The sequence below is a fragment of the Myotis yumanensis genome, unplaced genomic scaffold (genome assembly GCF_028538775.1).
Source record: "Myotis yumanensis isolate MYYU_CA2020_CCGP unplaced genomic scaffold, mMyoYum1.0.hap1 SCAF_3, whole genome shotgun sequence".
NCBI lineage: Eukaryota > Metazoa > Chordata > Mammalia > Chiroptera > Vespertilionidae > Myotis > Myotis yumanensis.
The window spans coordinates 162,566,071-162,580,414 of record NW_027223754.1 but is presented as its reverse complement, the minus strand read 5'-3'; the positions used below and the strand labels follow the sequence as shown (position 1 = coordinate 162,580,414).

Sequence of the window (14,344 nt, the reverse complement as noted above, 5' to 3'; positions counted from 1 at the left end):
ACTTATTGAGCACCTACTGTTTACCAAGCACTGTTCTAGGTGTGAGGAATGCAGTAGTGGACAAAACAGATGAAGTCGCTGCTCTCTGAGAGCTAACATACCAGTAGAAGAGAGACGACAAAGAAATAAACAGATGTCATGTCAAGTAAAAGGTACTATGAAATAGATGCAACAGGAAACAGGGTTAGACATGACAATGGGTATTATTTCATAGAGGGTGGTCTGTGAGGACCTGAGCAGATATCTGAATGCAGTGAAAGAGCAAGGCATGCAGACATATGAGCAAAGGGCGTCTTGGCAAAGGAAACCACAAGTGCAAAGGCCCTGAGACAGGTGCGTGAGAAGTGTTTGAGGAGCAGTGTGGGGCCAGGACAGCTGATGCAAATGGGAAAGGAGGACAGGCATCAGAGATGAGGTCTGACGCAGCTGGGAGGCCAATCACACAAGGCTCTGAGATGCTGAGTAAGGCTGGATTTTACTCTGAGAGATGAAGCCCTTGAAGGGTTTTAGCAAAGGTGAGAGACAAGAGCTGACTTTTTAAAGGTTGAGTCTAGAGACAAAGCTTGTGCACAGCTTCATACAAGAGATGGGATGCAGAAGTGTCCACTCAAGTCCTGTTTTTTCAAAAGGAACGGAGAACAGGGCGCAGTGTCCTAAGTTGCATGGTAGAGTCCAACCCACCAAAAAAGAAAACAGGGACCTGGTTTCTTCTCACACAGCAAGGCTCAGTCACAGTCTTGGTTCCTGGACAGTGCTGTGAGGCCAGGAGGAAAGCCCTCTGCATGCTCAGCCAAGTTCAATATCCTCACTGCAGTGTTGACCAGAGCACTGTCCGCAGGGCCACTACATTCCAGAAGCCCCAGGGTTTATCCCTCTCTGCTTTGTTAGCTTTTACTAAACAGACATTTACAGGGGCTATCTCCTGCTAGTCTCTTCCTCATTCTGCACCAAGGGTCTTATTTAAACTATGTAGAAACTAGGGGACCAGTGCATGAAATTTGTGCATGGGTGAGATCCCTAGGCCTCGCTGGAGATCAGGGCCTATCAGGACCATCTCGCCCAGTCCAGATCAGGGCCAGGCGGGTCAGAGCCTGCCAGATGGGGGAAGGGACCAAGGGAAGTTTGCCAGCGGGGGGCGGAGGGGAGAAACCAGGGGAGGTTGGCTAGCCATGGGAGGTTGGCTGTGGGAGTGCACTGACCACCAGGGGGCAGCTCCTGCATTGAGCATCTGCCCCCTGGTGTTAAGTATGCATAATAGCGACTGGTCGACCAGTCGTTCCGATACTTATGTTCGTTCCGTCAAACGATCTCTCAGGCTTTTAGATAGATAGATAGATAGATAGATAGATAGATAGATAGATAGATATAGATAGATATAGATATAGATATATACTAGAGGCCCAATGCACGAAATTCGTGCATGGGGGGGTATCCCTCAGCCAGCCTGCATTCTCTACAATCTGGGACCCCTCAAGTGATCCCGGTGGGATTGGGCCTAAACGGGCAGTCAGACATCCCTCTCACAATGCAGGACTGCTGGCTCCCAACTGCTTGCCTGCCTGCCTGCCTGATTGCCCCTAACCGCTTATGCCTGCCAGCCTGATCACCCCCTAACCACTCCCCTGCCAGCTGGATCTACACCTAACTGCTCCTCTGCCAGCCTGATTGCCCCCAACTGCCCTCTCCTGCTGGCCTGGTCACCCCCAACTGCCTTCCTCTGCCGGCCCAGTCACCCCTAAGTGCCCTCCCTTGCCAGCCTGGTCCCCCCCCAACTGCCCTCCCCTGCAGGCCTGGTCACCTCCAACTGCCCTCTCCTGTAGGCCTGGTCCCTCCCAACTGCTCTCCCCTGCAGGCCTGGTCCCCCCCAAACTGCCCTCCCTTTCAGGCCTGGTCCCTCCCAATGGCCCTCCCCTGCTGGCCTGATCCCCCACAACTGCTCTCCCCTGCTGGCCATCTTGTGTCCACATGGGGGCGGCCATCTTGTATGTTGGAGTGATGGTCAATTTGCATATTACCTCTTTATTAGTTAGGATGCCTGATAACCAACTAATTGTCCTGGTTAGGGTGGGGTGGGGTGGAGTGGGGTTGTAAATAGGAGTAAGTTACTGAAATGCTTAGCCCCCACTCAGACACTCTGTAGGACCCCTTCTTTTCTGTAGCTGGGCTCAAGCCCCTCACCCTCCTGCCTTGCACAAAGCTCCTGGGAGCCCAGGCCAGTGTCCACCAGCTTGTGACACACAGGGTCAGGGATTCTTGCTCTTGGTACAAAGGCCGTGAGAACTTTTCCTGGCTAGTACTGGGAAATAGAATGCTATTTCTTTTTATATTATGTATATTTTGCTGTGGTATGCTAATTCCCTGTTTTACTGAGAGTGACATCTCAATAGTAAGTTCAATATTATATATTGGATAAATTTTTAAAAATATTTTTATTGATTTCAGAGAGGGAAGGAGTGGGAGAGAAAGACAGAAACATCAATGGTGGGAGAGAATCATCGATTGACTACCATCTGCACACCTTCCCTCTGGGGATCAAGCCCACAACTGAGGCATGTGCCCTGATGATTCTGCCAGGGATCAAACTGTGGTCTCTTGGTTCATAGGTCAATACTCAACCACTGAGCCATGCCAGCAGGGCTTGGATAATTTTTTAAAAGAATGTTTTAAAAAGCTTTTTGATCCTCAGATGTCTGTAGATTTCTTTCCATATGAACTGGGGTTTTTTGTATAAAGTACATTCTTAAAATTAAAATAAATAAATAAATAAATAAATAAATAAATAAATAAATAAATAAATAGATGAGCTTAGTTTCTGTATGGACGTTCGATCACAGGGGTCAGGGGAGAATGTGTGGAAACCACACCACCTTCCTAATCTTCTAGGACAGACACTTGCCTTCTAGTTTCAAGCAACTCACTTCCACTTCCTGCTGTAAGAAGAAAGAACAGCAGCCACACAGCACTGCAGAAAAGATAAACAGGACAATGAAACAGAAAGTGAGGCTCGCCCTGAGGAAGCCTTTATTTATGTAAGATTCCTCTGTGGCCAGGAGCTCGCCCCATCGTTGTGCTGAATCCTGTCTGTCTGCTGTGCCTCCTCAAACCAGTGGTTGTAGTAGCAGAAAGCTCATCTTGTTCTCATTGTGAGGTTTAATAACAGGGAGCTATTAAATAAGTTACTTGAGATAAAAGATAAGAGAAAAGGGGGAGGAAAAATTAGGTGATCATTTGACCTGGGGAAGAGAAAGTTAAGAGGAAATATACATTGATTTTACCATGCAATGGTTTGAAAAGCACAGGTCTCACTCCCTCCACTGGAGAATCTAAGGGATTCCACTTGGACTTAAAGCAGAGGGTGTGGTCATGGTAGGAAATAAGATGACCATGAGATATTGTGTACGTAATCTAGGGAGATTTAGAAACAGTGATTCACAGCCCCTAGCCCATGGAAGGTAGGCAACAATTATTGAAGGGATGATGTCATTCTGAGGGAAATGATTCTTCTAGGAGACCATGGAATGGCAATAAATCTCCTGCATTGAGCATCTGCCCCCTGGTGGTAAGTATGCATAATAGCGACTGGTCGACCAGTCATTCCGATACTTCTGTTCGTTCCGTCGAACGATCTCTTAGGCTTTTATATAGATAGATAGATAGATAGATAGATAGATAGATAGATAGATAGATATAGATAGATATAGATAGATATCTCTCATAGTAAACAAGAGAGGAAACATCTCTCATAGTAAACAAGAGAGGAAAAGAAGTAGAGCAGCTTCAAGGCTCAGCATTACCGCTCCATAGAAGGGGAGTGAGGTGTAGGGGCAGTTCCCAGACATGCGTCCAAAGCTCATCATGGACCTAAAGGTCACATCCTGAAAGCAGGTGACCCAGAGTCCCCTCTTCAAGTCTTTCAGAGCTTGTTCTCTCATACATGCCTCGTCCTGAGCTTATTCAGTCTTAGAACATGAAGCCCAAGCCCCAAACGAATTGGACCAAATGGTCTTCCAAGCGTGGCCTAGACCTACCTCTTCAGCCTCCTTTCCCACCACTCCCCTGCTCTTAGTCTTGAGAGATGCTAGATTGCTTTGGGTTCATAGATATACTGCGCTGGGCCATCCTTCCCTGCCTTTACTCTGGTATTCATGCTGTCTAGAGCACCCTTCTCCCCTGCACACCTGCACCTCTCACCTCAACCCCAAGTCTATACCCCTTTCACCTGGCTGACTACTTCTCAGGCTCCAAGATTTATTGGAGGTGTCACCTCTCCAGGGAGCCTTCCTTGAATCCCTAGGAAAAAGTAAATGCTTCTTCCTTGGTCTGCCAGAGCCTCAGTCTTTACATCTACTATCACTCTCTTTCCTGAAAGTAGGAAAAATCTGTATTTAATGTCTGCTTCCCCAGTGCTCCCCATACCCATGCACACATATTCACATAAAACTATATCCTCCTCAGGGCGAGGACTCCTGTGTGATGCTTGTCGAGCTGAAGCTTTTGATGGATTTGCAGACAAAGCAGCTCCCAGTCTGATGAAGGAAATGCTGTAGACACCTCACAGGGAAGGGAGAGTGATCAGAATGAGGCCTGAAGAGGCCTGTGGGTGGCAGAACAACAGAGTGAGCCAATAAGGCGGAACCACTCTGGAAGGCTTCCTAGAAAAAAAGGACTTCCTCTTAGAGGAGATTAGAATCCTGTTCTCAATAACATTGAATATAGCCTGGCCAGTGTTGCCCAGTGGTTGAGCATCGACCTATGAACCAGGAGGTCATGGTTCAATTCCCAGTCAGGGCACATGCCGGGATTGTGGGGTGTGCAGGAGGTCCAGGCTTGATCCTCAGTGTAGAGTGTGCAGGAGGCAGCTGATCAATGATTCTCTCTCATCATTGATGTTTTTATCTCTCTTTCTCTCTCCCTTCCTCTCTGAAATCAATAAAAATATTTTTAAAAAATTATAATAATAATAATATTGAATGTAAACTATAATTGAAAAATAAAATAGAATCCTGCTCTCTGTCAGATCACTTTTCTCCACCTCTAGCACCCAGGCTTACATGTCCTTAAATGCCACCTGCATGAAGCCCCCTTTGTCCTGGGCTGGCCCACTAGTACCATGCCCTGGAGGGTCACAAAGGGAGAACAGCTCCCTCAGTTATTTCCCCAGGTAGCTAGACCTTGAGCATCTACCCAAGAAATAATAATGGACATATTCCAAGGTCTTTGAATCCAAAGCCTGGGTTTCAACAATAAGCTAAACCAAAATCCCACAGTAGGATAACACTAATAAACTCCTCTTTGCTATAACATTCTGGTTTTAGCAGCAAGGGAGGGACAATTTGCTGAAACTGAGAAGGTTGGACCCAGAATAGAGGGTTTGGGTAAAGGCAGAGGGACCTGTGCAAATGTGGTCATTGCTTGGGAGCCAGGAGCCCGAGCCAAACCAAGGATGAGATTTCAGCCATGACCAGAAGTCAAGAGCTTGGAGAGCAGGGATCAGGGCAGATGAATCAAATAAACTGAGTTAAAGATTTCCCAACTCACATTATGATGTGATAAGTGATTTAAGTATACTTCAAGGTAAAGCATTGGCGGGGGTGGGGGGAGAGGGGAGCTCCCGAGGAGCAGGTAATGCAACCTGTGTCTCTCTAGTTCCCCTGAACACAAAGAACTGGCCAGAATTCAATTTAAGGGGTCTGAGGGAAGGGTGGCACCAATTATCTCAGAAGTGGATTTTCTCCCCAAATAATTCCCTTCAATTAGCCACCCAGTTTCAAACCTATGGCTCATGGCCAGGATCCACTGCCTTGGACTATGGAAATAGAGAACAACATGAATGTTATTTCTCTTTTTTGTAAAATAGGAATCTTCTTGTATAAATAAATAAATAACACTCACATAGCCACATGCCTACAAATATAAAACCTAGCGATGGCACTAGGGGTGGTTTCTCTCATTCTTCACTTGCTCAGAGGACATGACTAATTCATTAACCTGCCCAACAACTACCACCACCACCACCCCTGACCTCTCAATGTGGTCCATCACAATCTGCAACTTCCTGGTGGGTGAACTTGAGAAGTTTCTCCCTTTGTTCCAACCCCTGACTCCTCTCCTTGTAGGCACCCCAGAAACTCAGAAAAGAGCCAGTTCAGCATTTTCCCAGGGGAGGGGTGCAGTGGTGGGAAGAAGTCAAAAACTTCCTGTTCTGACACTTGGGGTGAGCCCCTGAGACAATGAGGAGATTAGGGCAGGGTTTTTGAAGAACCAAGGAGTCCTGCCCTGGGAGTGGCTGCTCCTGGCAAAAGGCTTCAGCCCAGGAGCCCAGATTAACCCTTTGCTGCTCCACCACTGCTGCCCTGAGCCTACCTCCAGGTCTGTGTGAAGGCCCGTTGGGCAAGGACGGGCCCTGAGCAAACTGTGTGCCTTCTATGTGCACACAATCAGGGCCCCATGGGCACTACGCTGGAGGGATTGGAGTCTGAATGAATGCCCCAGAAGTCAAAGATGTGAGGCACCAATTGGGTGACCAAGGGAATGAGTGTCAGACTGCACATGGGGAGCTATGCAGTCTTTCTCTAGTGAAGGGAAGATTATGCTGCTCCAGGTATCCTGGAATTGGTCCAATATAGAAACAGGGTGTCCACAAAAGCTATGCCCAAACCTCCACCTCTGAGTGCCCTCCCCCCATTCTGCCTTTTACCAACAGGAATCTCCAGGGCTTACCCATCAGGCAGATTCACCCTCTACTGCTTGCCCCCCCCCCCCCCCGCCCCTCACTCTTGCATCATCACACAATCACCTGAGGAGCTGGAGAAGGGGGCACAGCACAAAAGCTCTGTGAAGAGGACAAGCTTTCACTCCTCCACCCAACAACCATGACCATGTTGATTCTTAGAACAAGTTTCTGAAAGCCTTGCTGGTCTGGTGGGATTTAGGCCCACACATGGAATTTTATAACTAGGGAGGCCTTGTTAGATAGACTGAGTATAAACACCCAATTATTCCATATTCAGTAGAGACTCCTGACTGCCTTTCTTCATACCATTCCTACACCCCACACCTCCCAGATTTGGACCCCTTCCCTCCAGGTTCACTGCAGGCTCAGCACTGAGATGGCCCAGCCCTGATTCCCTACAATGGTTTATCTTTGTATAATTGTTGATTGTTTTGGGCCTGTGCCTCTATTCCAGATGCAGCCTTCAGGCTCCATACACTTCTCCCTCAATAATCTGAGTATTTTAAAAGGAGAAACCCGAAAAATTAACTGATGACCTTGATCTACACAGACAGACCCCTCAAGCCCCAGCTTCCTTCACTTTCACCTGAATTTGGGAGACTTCTTCCTAATGAACAAGAACTATTGCTCAGAGTGAATGACAAAAGCATTTTATTGAAAATTCACCCATAGATGGATAGAAGGAAGGAGAAGAGCTGGATGGGACACTGAGTGGTTCTTGTCCTGACCTTGCAGGGCCAGTTGCTGCCAAGTGATGGAGGAGTTGGTCCTGATGTAGAGAGATATCTGGGATCTGGTAGGAGATGGCACTGGGCTGGGAGGGCACATCTATGATCCCAATTATTCTGAAGATGAAGCGTGTGGTTGTGTTCTCCTCTGTCCATGTGGGATGAAGAGTCGGCTGACAACCTTCCCATTCCAGATAAGGCACCAAGCCCACATTGAGAAGAAACTACCAAACTCCAAAAGGGCAGAGTCCATACCCTGGCACTGAGGTGACACTGGTAAGATGAGTCCCAGAAAGGTAGCGTGAAGGTGGAGGTGAAGGAAGCACAGAGACACCAAGACTGGGCCCAGCTGGGCTCAGGGGGCTGCAGGGACCTCATCTCCTCTATCGGTGGGATCTCTTGGTCAGGGTGGTGGAAGAGATGATCTTGCTGCTGGAAGCACCAAACCCATAGCCGCTTCCAGAGCCAGAGCCAAAGCCACCGCCCAGGCCAAACCCAGAGCAGCTTCCTAATCCTCCACCAATGCCTCCTGCGCTGGCAGCACCACCAACCACGGCTGTGGGAGAGAAGCAAAGGACACGGTTATTCCAACAATGCGGGCAACCAAGAGTTGCAGCTCAAACCAGGGTGAACAAATGGGCATGGCAGGAAACAAAGGTACTTACAGATGCTCACAGCATTCTGGCATTCTCCAGACATTCTGTGGGAGAGAGAAAGAGCAATGAGCCACAGCAGAGCCCAGAGCCACACTTCATTCAATAAGCAGGTGTAGAGCATCTTTCCCATTGTTAAGAAAAATTTAAGGCCTGACTCTGAACCTATTATCTAATACTGTGCTTGTTCATAATGCACCAGAGCAGCATTGAAGCAGGTGGCCCCACAGAAGTGCCCCGGACCTGCCATGGCCCCAGACCTCTCCATTCCTCATGTTCCCGCCCTGCCTTCCCCTCCTCACCGGCACTCCTCGCCCTCCAGCAGCTTGCGGTAGGTGGCAATCTCAATGTCCAGGGCCAGCTTCACACTCATGAGCTCCTGATACTCCCGCAGCATCCGGGTTAGCTCCTCCTTGGCCTTCTTCAGTGCAGCCTCCAGCTCTGCGCGCTTGTTGTAGGCATCTTTCAGGGCCAGGTCCCCACGCTGCTCAGCATCAGCCACGGAGGCCTGCAGAGTCTGACACTGTAGACAAGGGCATGAGACAGACAATCGTCAGTGTCTTGCTGTCAAGACCTCTACATCTGTCCCCTCTCCTGTTTTCTGGACTTAACATGTCAGGGTTTGTCTGTCCTTCTCCCCACCTTCCCTGATGCACCTTCTTATGCATTTCATCCACTCCAGCCAGGGCCCACCAATGCCCCCACCAGACTGGTTAAAGAGCAAAAACCAATGAAAAAGAGCCAAGAAATCTCATTTCCTGGGCTGGCATGTCATGTTAACTAGGAGACTGCTGAGAAGATCTGGGTATGGCTTATGTAAAGAGCTACAAATCCCCTGCAGACAAGCTCAGGATCTTCTGGCCTGATGCCTTATCTGCTCATCTCCTGTAGAGACATCTGTTAGGCCTCGGCCGTGTACTGCAGCTGGGAGGGGGTGACACTTACCTGCTTCTTGACGTTCTCAATCTCAGACCGCAGCCTCTGGATCATCCTGTTGAGCTCTGCAATCTCACTCTTGGTGTTCTTCAGGTTGTCGCCATGTTGGTCAACTGAGATCTGGAGCTGCTGGAACTAAGACCCAAGAGACACAGGGAACCAGGGGTCAGAGGTGTCTGAGTAAGGTCTATTCTCAGGTCATCCCAGCAAGAATTGCCACAGGTGGAAGGAATAAAACAAAATGTCACATAATCTCAAATCAGACCTCAAAGAATCAGTTTATCTCTGACTTCTCTTGGACTCGAGCTGATAATCGCCTGCTCACAGACATCAAAAGCAAAGCCCCAGAAGCCACTCCCAACTCCTGAGAAATCTTCAGGACCCACCTTGCTCTGGTACAGGGCCTCAGCCTCGGCCTTGCTCTTCTGAGCGATCTCCTCATATTGGGCCTTGACTTCAGCGATGATGCTGTCCAGGTCCAGGCAGCGGTTGTTGTCCATGGACAGGACCACAGAAGTGTCACTGACGTGGCTCTGCATCTGGGACAGCTCCTACAGGGAAAATGTCTCACATCAGGCCACCCGGAGAGCCTTCCCTTATCTGAGACCAGAAATCTGCTGTCGTCACAGAAATGGCCATGCCACAGGCTCAGATGGAAGCAGAGTCAGCATTCCCAATGTGGTGGGGCAAATTTCTATGTATAAATCAAGTGGTTGTGACATTTCAAGACAGGAAAGCAATGTTTGGAGTCCTTACTGCTCCCCAGGGACTATCAGCCAATCCATGTCAGTGGGCAGCAAGTTCATTGGATGAAAGAAAATGGAATAGATTCATTTCACTAGAGAAACGCTAAATGGCAATAAATTCTATCCCATGCAATATTTAGATCTAATCACCTCTTCTAAGATATCTGGTTTTAAGAATCTCTCACATTACCTCTTTCTATCCATGACCTTGCTGAGAACCCACCTCCCTGAAGTAGAGAATTAGAGTACTTTCAAAGAACTGTGAACTCCAACCAGCAGCCTCATAGATGGAGGATTCCCTTCCCTGAATAGAGGGGGCAATGGAGTCCTCACCGCAGCATAGAGGACCCTCAGGAAGTTGATCTCATCATTAAGGGCATCCACCTTGGCCTCCAACTCCACCTTGTTCATGTAGGCCGCATCCACATCCTACAGAGGAAGAGTGGGGAGAAGAGATGCGCTACAGTAATTATAACAGGGGGCAGCAGATGTTAAGTGACACAGAAAGGCTTCTCAGCACCAGGTGAGGTAGTGAGGAACGAAGCCACTTGACATATTCTGCCTCTAAAGCCAACTGCAGACATAGATGTTAATTATTTAAACAGGGTTTTTTCCCAGCCTTAATTCTTTAGGACCTGGTTCAGTTAGATCTAAATAGAATCAAATGTGGTGGAGATGAGGCAGAGATGGACCAACCCCATGATTCCAGCCAAAGACCACTCCCGAGGGAAGGGTGTGCTCACTGCACTTTTCCAGCCTCCTTTATCCCCTACCTTCTTGAGCACCACAAAGTCATTCTCAGCAGCTGTGCGTTTGTTGATCTCCTCTTCATACCTGGGGTGGAGATGGAAAGGAAAAAACAGAAACCCCACAGTGAGCTAGTTTTTCTCAATAACCTGCTACTCCTTTCAAACATCTATTTGGAACTATCCAGCTAATTGGCTACATTTCCCCATTTCATACAAATATTCATTCAACCTACATTTATTGACTAATGACCAGGCATGAGGTACCAGTCTAGAACCAGTTTTATTCAGAGAAGTGAAAACCAAACTTTAAAAAGACTGTTTTCAAGAAATAAGATATGAAGGGGAAAAACAGCAATGATCTGCTTGATTTTATTTCCATAGAAGTTCTCTTTGTTTCATGTGAGAGTGAACTGAGAGAGTGTGTTGGTATCTTCTCAGCTGCACGCCATAATGAGTCAGCATAATAGTAAGAGCTACTATGGATTGAATGTTCATTATATGTTCATTGCTACCTGCTTTCTTTTCCTCATTTAATTTCATTTATTCTCAACATATAAGGTAGGACTATTATCCCCATTTAAATATGAGGAAACTGAGGTTCAGAGAGGTTAAGAAGCTTACTCAAGATCACACAGCAAGTGAAAGAATCAGTATTTAATCCAAATCCATCTGTCTCTACAACCTATATTCTTCTGATCATGGTATTGTATTTTTCATCTGTTTGAACTAATCTTGTTTGTATATGGCAAGCCCAGCTCCCTGAATGTATCATTCATCTTATATTTGGGAATTTAGGATTACTAGACCTTACCCCATTAATATGTAACCATTCGATACAGGGGAGTAGACTAGAGGACCTTCCTGACACCTTTGGGATATCTTCAGAGCCTGGGATTCTCAATGACTGGAAAGGAGCCCAGGAAGCCAGGGACATGGCCGGGCAGACTTGTGAGATGGCATCCCCTCTTCCTTCCCCCACATACTTGGTCTTGAAGTCCTCCACGCTGTCCTGCATGGTCTTCAGCTCAGACTGCAGGCGTCCTTTGTCATTGACCAAGGAATCCAGCTGCTTCCTGAGGGCACTGAGGTAGGCCTCAAAGAAGGGCTCTAGGTTTTTGGTGGATGTGGTGGTCGTCTGCTGCTGGAGGAGGTTCCACTTGGTCTCCAGGACCTTATTCTGTTGCTCTAGGAATCGCACCTGTGTTTCAAAAAGGTACAAAATGAGGGCCTGAAGCTTCGACAGGAGAGTTGGCCACAGCCAACACCAACCACTTCAATCCAAGTCAAACAGGGGGCCCAAGAGCCATTCAAGTAGGACCATCATGTTGCAACTCCAGGAACCATCACTGGGTCAACATGGTGATCCCCACTTGTGAGCTCCTGGCAACAAATGGGCCCAGTGGGTTGTGAAGAAGAGAGCACAGACAGAGCAGCAGGGCCTGACCATGTAGCAAGAACAACTTCCTGTATAGGGATCCAGAGGCCCTGGGATGAATTGCTAAGAACACTGAACCTCTATGAAATAATAAAATAAAACAAAATTAGGGGATACACCTATAGTCTGAGTGCTTGCATTCAAAGTGATTCAGACCCATACCAAAGGAATGATAAATTCACTGCAGATTTTTTAAAAACACTTACTCGTAAATGCACTTGGTATGTCCCTGTGAATGTATGTACAGCTGAGGATACTTAACTAAGATCAAGGCCCTAGACATATTCTGAGTCTCAGCTAGATTCAATTCTGCAAGGGGACTTCCCAGAACTTTCCCTTTTTCTATGGAAAGATCTAGACAAACAAATCAAGGTAGCAGCTTAGCATGACTTTTCCACTTTATGTGCTTCAGAATTGAAATAAAAGCAGAGAGGGGCAACTGATCACAATTTGAACCAAAAAGGTGAGATGAAACAAGCACCAAACCTTTGGTCTTGCTATTATATCTGTATGCCCTAGAGTTGCAAAAAAGCCTCTTTAAGCTACTATTGGTTTATTCAAACTAGCAAGGAGAGCAAACAATCCCACACAATCTACTCCAAGATTGTTCATTCTTGCCTCATACCGCTAAGCGGACTAAGACTTTGAAGCATGGAGACCCAGGGCATCCTTGACTGTGTGTGCTACACTTATCCATTCAGTTATTAGTCATTGGATGCCTCAGCTCTCTGAGGCTAATCTGCTTGCTATCGTCATCATACTTGACTGTAATTGAGTTTGAGGACTTGAATCTCTAGCCTTGTATGCAAAAGGAAGTTGGACTACAAAAAGAACAGGAGAGACCCATCCTCTCATCTCTTTAAACAGACCCAGATAAGCAATTTTTCCCAGAGTCAGGAGGGGACCTAGATTCTGCCATTGAAGTCAACCTCTTCTTTATTTGAGAAACCAGCCCAGTTTCCTTCTGTTACAACAGACGTGCCGACAGTTAAATTGTTGTATGAACTACAATTGTTAGTTAATTATTAAATTATTAACTGTGTTATTTTAAAACCAAAATCTGAGAAAAAGGAGGGAAACTATGAACCCACTTTATCACTGGGGCAATTGGACCCAGAAAAGTTGAATGATTTCCCAAGTATCACACAGCACATCTAGAAAACTCCAAATGCTGAGCTATTTTGACAGCCCACCTGCCATAAAACAAGAGACTCAGAACACTGACTCCCCTCCAACAGCTGGAAAATGGAGGCCCAAGTAGTTCAGTGGTTTTCCCATGCCAGGCTCAGGTCTGAGATGCCGGGACTCTAGGAACCCTGGCTTCTGCCACCTTATCTGGCCAAGGGGATGCTCACCTTGTCAATGAAGGAGGCAAACTTGTTGTTGAGGGTCTTGATCTGCTCTCGCTCCTCAGTCCGGACCTTCTGGATCTCGGGGTCGATCTCCACATGGAGTGGGGTCAGCAGGCTCTGATTGATGGTGACTTCCTGAATCCCCCCAGCAGGGCAGACGGGGAAGCCAGGACCACCCCGTCCACCAAACGAGCCCCCGAATCCACCACCAAAGCTGCCAGCGCCAAAACCTCCCCCAGCCCCAAAGCTGCCACTTTGCCGGCATCCGGCCATGCTCATGGAGATGCTCTTGTTTCCCCCGAGGTTGTAGAGGCTCCTGCTGCCAAAGCCCCCAGAGGAGCAACGGCCTGCACCCCCAGACATGGAGGCCGAGCTGAAAGCAACCCTCTTGCCCCCACCGACAACGGCCGAGCCACAGCTAAAGCCCTGGGACCCGCCTCGGACACACTGCTGTCTGGAGATCATGGCTGAAGAGAGGAGAGTGAGCTCTGAGCTGTCAGAGAGAAGCAAGAGGGGCCAGGCCGGTGAATGCCGCAGCGCTAGCCTGGGTCTCTTATATGTGCTGGAGCAGCAGGGCTTGGTTGCAGGGGCATAAAGAAAAAATCTGAAACATTTCTGGGCTTGGCCTTTGGCACCGGCCCATCCTTCTCACACTTGCTGAGCATGTCACTAAACACACCTACAGAAGTCATTCGGAGGGCACAGGTAACTGGATCCCAACACACTCCCCTCCAGGAGAACCTGAATGGGTGCCCCAGGGCCTCCTGCATCAGAGGCCCTGCCTGGCCCCACCTTCCAGGTCCCCCACCCACTTCCCTTCCATCTCACCAGCCTGCCGGTGGCCTCCCTGCTCCAGACAAGACAACCCATCACCTGTTTTCTCACTCCACAGAATTTGGAACCTGAGGGCCTGGGTTCAAATGCACAACCTGCCCTTACCAGCTCCGCAAACCTGGAGCAAGTCCCTCTCTGAAACACATTTGCTTCACCTGTAAATTAGAAATGTTGCTTG

General features: G+C 48.0%; 1 protein-coding gene across 1 annotated transcript; it reads right to left on the bottom strand.

Moving 5' to 3' along the window:
- Positions 1-7,367: 7,367 nt before the first annotated feature.
- Positions 7,368-13,866, bottom strand: KRT4 (keratin 4). The gene is made up of 9 exons (XM_070410178.1): positions 13,336-13,866; positions 11,529-11,743; positions 10,570-10,630; positions 10,130-10,225; positions 9,437-9,601; positions 9,060-9,185; positions 8,417-8,637; positions 8,127-8,161; positions 7,368-8,017 (listed from the first exon to the last, which is right to left on the bottom strand). Exons 1-9 carry the CDS (start codon positions 13,795-13,797, stop codon positions 7,845-7,847), a joined length of 1,554 nt encoding a protein of 517 aa, XP_070266279.1. The 5' UTR covers positions 13,798-13,866; the 3' UTR covers positions 7,368-7,844.
- Between the last annotated feature and the right edge of the window lie 478 nt (positions 13,867-14,344).